The sequence below is a fragment of the Chrysochloris asiatica genome, unplaced genomic scaffold (genome assembly GCF_000296735.1).
Source record: "Chrysochloris asiatica unplaced genomic scaffold, ChrAsi1.0 scaffold00025, whole genome shotgun sequence".
NCBI classification, from domain to species: domain Eukaryota; kingdom Metazoa; phylum Chordata; class Mammalia; order Afrosoricida; family Chrysochloridae; genus Chrysochloris; species Chrysochloris asiatica.
In genome coordinates this window covers 1,820,000-1,826,586 of record NW_006408543.1, presented here as the reverse complement: position 1 = coordinate 1,826,586, position 6,587 = coordinate 1,820,000, and the positions used below count along the sequence as shown (strand labels likewise).

General features: G+C 46.9%; 1 protein-coding gene across 1 annotated transcript in view; it reads left to right on the top strand.

Moving 5' to 3' along the window:
• TDRD9 (tudor domain containing 9) overlaps positions 1-6,587 on the top strand; it is a 110,954-nt gene that overhangs the window by 83,272 nt on the left and 21,095 nt on the right. The window contains exons 25-30 of the mRNA XM_006839604.1: positions 242-353; positions 1,032-1,244; positions 1,460-1,549; positions 1,945-2,205; positions 4,461-4,622; positions 5,289-5,359. Coding sequence (XP_006839667.1) covers positions 242-353; positions 1,032-1,244; positions 1,460-1,549; positions 1,945-2,205; positions 4,461-4,622; positions 5,289-5,359 — 909 coding nt within the window. The remainder of the gene's footprint in view (positions 1-241; positions 354-1,031; positions 1,245-1,459; positions 1,550-1,944; positions 2,206-4,460; positions 4,623-5,288; positions 5,360-6,587) is intronic.

The following is a 6,587-nucleotide window of genomic DNA, read 5'->3' as shown; positions in this document are numbered from 1 at the left end:
TGCTGACTGACGCTGTCAGGGTTTTAGAGCATCTGTTGCTGACCTCAGCTGGGCCAGGCCAGAGCCCCCTCTTCCCTGAGGGCAGTGCCCAGTTTCTGATGTGCGCAGCAAAACCATATTTGTCTTCTCTGGCTCAGGTGTTTTCTTAGGAAAAGTGGTGTTGTTCAGATGGTCACTTCACAGATACAGATACGTAAGCCTTGATTTTTAACTGTCTTTAAAAAACACTTTTGCCGAACAGGGTGAATGTGGACTTCCAGAAGCAGACAATGGACCCCATGCAAGTCTCATTTAATACCCTGGACAGGTCGAGGTCACTCACAGATCTCATCCTGACTGTTGATGTCACAGAGGTGAGAGCACTGGTCACATGGTGGGAGAGACAAACACTGACATACACACACCCACACACACCCTCTGTACCTTAACAACCCAGGAAACTTGGGTGAACTTTGTTACATTTGGATGTAGCTATAATGCAGAAGAACTCCTGGTGTGGTGCTGTGGGGTCAGCACTGGGCCGCAAACCAAAAGGTCAGCAGTTCAAACCCACCCAGCTGCTCCTCGGAAACCCTATAAAGGGTCATTATGAGTTGGAACTGTCTTAAAAGCACTTTACAACAACAACAACAACAACAACAATGTAATTGCACAAAGAAACACATATAGAACCAAAGTTTAATTTTGAACAATACTAGGTAATTTTAGAAGTGCTAATCAGTTCTAGGAGCCCTGGTGTGGCTCTGCTGGATAATGCACTGGACCGAAAGGTTGGTTTCAACTTCCCAGCTGCTCCCCGGAAACCCTACACAAAGTCACTATGAGTCGGAACCGACTCGACAACACTTAACAGCAGCAACCACAATCAGTCCTAGCAACAAGAAAATTGTGAACTACATGAACGGTCGACCTGGCAGAGCACCCGCCAGAGAGCCCTGTAGGACTTGCATGTGAAGCCCTGCCCTTCCAGCGTGGACCGTCCAGGTGGAAGGACTCTCCATTCTGCCTGTGCTTGTCTCCCTTTTCTCCAGGTGGTTGAAGTGGGCCACTTTTGGGGATACAGGATTGATGAAAAAAACGCAGAGGTCCTAAAAAAGCTCACCGCTGAAATAAACCAGCTGAAGTTGGTGCCCTTGGCTATCCACCCTCACCCAGACTTGGTCTGTCTGGCACCTTTTGCTGACTCTGATAAAGAGAGCTACTTTAGAGCGCAGATCCTGTATGTTTCTGGAAATTCTGCTGAGGTATGCTTTTCTAGTCACTTAAGCAGCTCGTAGACCATTGGTGGTCACAGGTGGAAGTTGAGTGTGAGATGAGTAGCCTTAAAGAAGTGGCCTCTATCATTTCCCCCTGTGTTGTGTGACTTTATCCTGAGTCATTATGGAGATTCTGCTGTGCCGGTGGGAGGGGGACATTGTCTATGGCCCTGCACCAAAGCCCATGACTTGCTTGTCTGCAGGTATTCTTTGTCGACTATGGCAACCGAGCGCATGTGAACCTGGATCTCCTGATGGAGATTCCTTGTCACTTTCTGGAGATACCGTTTCAGGTGAGGCTGGCCATGGGTGGTGGCTACATGGGAACCGGGAAGACTCTGGGCCCGCACAGGCCAGTCTGCTTGCACACCGGCTGGACCAGAGTGCGTCACCGTAGATAGTTTTGCCAGCATTGTTTCTAGAGTGAGCTAGAATAGACAGTGGCTTGCAAACAGAGTGAAAAGTCCTATTGCTGCTTCGAAGGTTTCTGGTGGAGGCGTGTCTAAACATACTGTTCCTTCAGTGTGAAAGCAAGCTGAAGTTTTAACTAGGGATGCTTTTCATATCACCCAGTTGATTTCCATGGGGGTTTTGTGGGGACATTGGTGATGATGCACGGTGAGGTCATGCATCAAAGGTATTTGGGACGTGTCATCGGCTGTGTCAGCCACGCCGCTCTGCTTCACAGGCCTTGGAATTTAAGATCTGCCAGATGCGGCCATCAGCCCAGTCCCTGGTGTGCGGTGAGCGCTGGAGCTGGGGGGCCAGTCAGCAGTTTGCCTCGCTGGTGTGCGGCTGCGAGCTCGTCGTCAAGGTCTTTTCCGTGGTGCACAGCGTCATGCACGTAGACGTGTTCCGGTGTTCCGGGACCCAGGATGCTGTCAATGTGAGGGACATCCTCATCCAAGAGGGCTACGCCGAGCTCACGGAGGAGTCCTATGAGTCCAAGGTATGTGTGGGGGATGTCCCCGATGTTCGGGCATCCCTGTGTGTGTGTTTATGGAAGCTCCCCACTGCTAGGGCATTCGTGTGTGTGTGTTTATGGGGTGAGCCCTTGCTGTCGGGATGTCGCAACATAATTGTCAAAAGAAACAGAAGTAGAACCAAAGTTTAATTTTTTAAATACTAGGTAACTTCAAAGTGCTAATCAGTTCTAGGAATCCTGGTGTGGTGCTGTGGGATAATGAACTGGACCGAAAGGTAGGTTTGAACAGCAAGGTCGGCCCTTCAAACTGCCCAGCTGCTCCCCAGAAACCCTATACAGAGTTACTATGAGTCAGCGTTGACTCAACAGCATTTAACAACAACAACAACAGCAGTCAGTTTTAGTGACAAGATGTGCCTGATGTTTCTCAGGATATTCAGGGCTGGGTGTATGGACAGTGTACCTGCTTTCCCCACAGCACATACGGGGGCTCGATGGGGTCCTGTATATGTTGCGGGTGTCGTTGAGACTTCAGGACGATGGCTGGGTGGCTTTTTTTGTTGGTCCCTATTGACTATTGTTTTATAGAACAACAATTAGATTTGAAGGCCTTCTGTGGTATTTGTGAAGGTTTATTTATCTATTTATTTAACGGATTCTAAGATTTGCCTCCTCAAGTTGGAAATAGTTGTTAAATATTTCTTTCAAACACTGTCAAGTTGTGTTCAACATTTTCTTTCAAAATCAGTCCTGGAGTTCTTTGTCTTGGTCCAAAAGGTTTTCGAGAGGCCACTTTGAGGCTGGTGTTGAATCTCTATCTCTGTGGTTTCAGCCAGGTTAGGATGTTGGCTGTGGAATGCTGACCAGCAGAGTGACTAGAGCAGCTAGCGAAGCCCAGGAGGAATGACATCTGCTGTAACAAGTGTGTTCCTCTGTCATGTTGGGGCTGGCCGGAATCCCTGCGCTCACTGTCCACAGCCTCGATTGGCTGTGCACGTGTTGCACTCCGGGGTGCCTTTCTCCCTGTCTGTTGTCGTCTCTGCTTCCTCAAAGATGAAAGTGACCTTCAGTTTGTATGATTTTTCCTCTTAATTGAAGGTGAGATGATGTATGTTCTGTCATGGGGAGAGAAATACCTGCTTGACGGAAATAAGACTATTTAGAGGACAGGCTGCGTGCAGAGAGCTACGAGGCTGTGTGTCCTTGTGGGCAGCAGAAAGAAGTGCCCCCACGGAATGCTTGATGTGTGCTGTCTCATCCTGTCTGGTTTTCAGCACCGGTATGCTGGACACTCTCCTTGGACTTTCGGGTGGTGGAGTCACCTGGACCCCTTGGAATGGCAGTCTAGGGATTCGTGTCTTGACATTGCAGATGACCTTGTGTCACTAGTCTCCACATCGCTGTTGAAACTCAAGTGTACAGTGCAACCCCAGGCCCTGGCCAGGTGATGGAGAGGAGACACTACACCCTGCTCTTTCTCCATGAGCCAGCGTGTCTACCTGCAGAAAGGCTACTTCTGTACGCTCTGTAGGTGAAAAGCATACTAGGCGATTATGCTAATACTCCCAATGTTCAACCACACTTTTCTATGAAAAATGGTGTGTCTTGCAGTCTGCTCTTTTGTTGTTTAAACTCTCTGATGGCTGAAAGGTGGTAAAGGCAAATGAATTATAGTCTTGGATCCTCTTTTAAAACGTACCTGATAGCACTGTCACCTGCACCTGTCTTAGGCAGGGTTTTTTAGAGAAGCAAAACTAGTGAAGCATGTGGATGTATATGTTGTTGTTGTTAAGTGCCGTTGAGTCGGTTCCGACCCATAGTGACCCTATATAGGGTTTCCAAGGAGCGACTGGTGAGTTTGAACTCCCAACCTTGTGGTTCAAACCGACTTTATGGCCTAGTGCTTATCCTACAGCACCTCACCAGGACTCCTGTATCACAGATCCCCAAGCCTCCCAGTGTAAGAGAACGTCATTCCATGTGTCTGTTACATTGGGAGCAGGCCACACCTCTTTAATTGATTGGCTGCTTGTAACCACTCATCATAGAGCTAACCCTGCCGGTATTAGGTTTCACTACCATGGGAATAGCGCATCTCAACTGCTAAACCCTGGGGAATCCTGACCTAGCCAAATTGAAACAGAACCCTAACTATTGCACACACCCTAATGACAGTCAAGAATAAGATCACGTCTGAAATACTGGGAATTGGTCAGAATAAAAGTGCTTTTAGTATAAGTTTTTCTTTTTTCACTAAGGTACATTTTTCTTTTATTCAGCAAAGCCACGAAGCTCTTAAAAGTCTCTTTTCCAAATCAATGGAGACTAGTTATCTGGTAGACACGCCCATGCCATCGCCTGTGAAAGATGATGAAAAGTACCTGATCCAGGTTCTGCTGGAGAGCTTCTCGGCCAACAAATTGGGTGCCCCAAACTGTAAGGTAGTCTGCGGAGCTATGCTCCAGTGTCGTTGAACATCAGGACCACTGTGTGTTTCTGTCAGGAGTGGAGCTGGTGGTCGTCATGGGGTTTTCAATACTGAATGTTACTTTACAATCATGAAGCTGAATCACGGTGCTAGTGTGGCGAAAGATTTGACTGTGGTTTTTTTTTTAGCCTCCTCTCCAGAAAGCAGTATTACTAACTTGTCTGTTGGAGGGAGGACATACCTTAGCCAGCCAGGCTGCTCTCCCTGGGCCCACCCCTCAGCAGTTACTTGGGTCCCGGGATGCTGGTTTGGAAAAGAGGGCTGGGTGTGGGGGCTGTCCTCCCTGCTCAGGAGCTCCAGTGACATCCCCCCGACCTCTCCACAGGCCAGCTGGCCTGGTACAGTGGACACAGTCATGCTTTTACTGCACTGCTACAGTGTTACCTGTTTTGGGTTTGTAGTTTTCTTCAGCATACCTCTAGAGGCATGTTAGTGAAATGTTCGTGAAGGAGTCAGTTGTGTCCCAGGGAAATCTTTGAAACTTTTTTTCCCACTGAACCTTGAAGGAATTAGATTGAGATGTAGTGTCTTTTTTCTTTTTAACGAGCTTGATTGTATTTTAAACTGTATGCTCCATGTTTTCCTGCTCATGGGTGACCTTGGTCAATTCTGTGTCCAGGCGATCCTGCATGGCCCTTTTAACCCGTATGAACTGAAGTGCCACAGTCTGACCAGGATATCCAAGTTCAGGTAGGGCTGCCTCCAGTGCCTTCTTTATGTTCTCCTCCACGAGCACAACTTCTCAGAGACTCATCTTTACAGCTACAGTTTATACTATGCTGTCTCTCTTGACTCTGGGCTTCTCCCCTTGCCCCAAATCTGCAGTGTTCTTTGTCTCTCTCTCTCTCTTTCTTTTTTCTGGCTTTTTCCAACTTTTTATTGTGAATTGAGTAAAGGTTTACAGAGCAGATCATCAGTTTTCTTTAATGTTTTATTGTGAATTATGTGATAATTTACATGGGAGAACAGTAGTTTTACATTCATCCTATTGTATATCGTTCCATTGCCATGGTTACAGTCCCCTCCATGCATCATCAACCAACCAAAGGGTAGATACTACAAGCCTGCCCCCTGATCATCAGCAAACAGCCCCTCTCCCTCTCTGTGTCTAAAGTCCCCAGCTGCTCCATCTCTCCACATTATCGTCTCTGCCTCCATCTCAGGCATCACTACTTCTCTGGGAAGGTCCCGCTCTCCGCTCTTCTCCCTTAATGGTCCCAGGGACCTCTACTCCTAGACTGAAAAGTTAATCATTCCCCTCCTTGCTACAAAACATCTACCTTTACATTTCCAACCCTCACAAGCAGTCCTGGTAACAATTACTGTATCACAAGAGACCCATACGCATTTCATTTCATCAGCCCTTCCTAGACAGGTTGAATACTACTCACTGGAGACTTTACCTTCCTCTGGATCTAGGTTCCCTCTTGAAAGCTTATAAGCCAGTCACTTCTTGCCTTTGTAGCCTAGCCCCCCAGTTTTGGGTAGCCAATGTCCAAGTTGCCCACCCCTGTCTACTCTGTGTATGGAGGGGGTGGGAATGATCCTTGCTATAAGGATTTGTTTCCTCTTTTGAGCTACTGTATCCATAGGTATAGTATTTTGATATTTGTAAATTTATGGAGATTTCTTTTGTGGCCTAAACATGGTCTATTCTGGAGAATGTTCCATGTGCACTGGAAAAGAATGTGTATTATGCAGTTGTTGGGTTGAATGCTCTGTACACATCTGAGATCCAGTTGGCTGATCATGTTGTTTAGTTCTTCTGTGTCTTTGTCAAGTTTCTTTCTGGTTGTTCTATCCATTTTTGAAAGCGGTGTATTAAAATTACCCACTATTATTGTAGATTCATCAATTTCTTTCTTCAAATCTATTAGAGTTTGCTTTATATATTTTGGAGCTCTTTCATTGGGAGCAT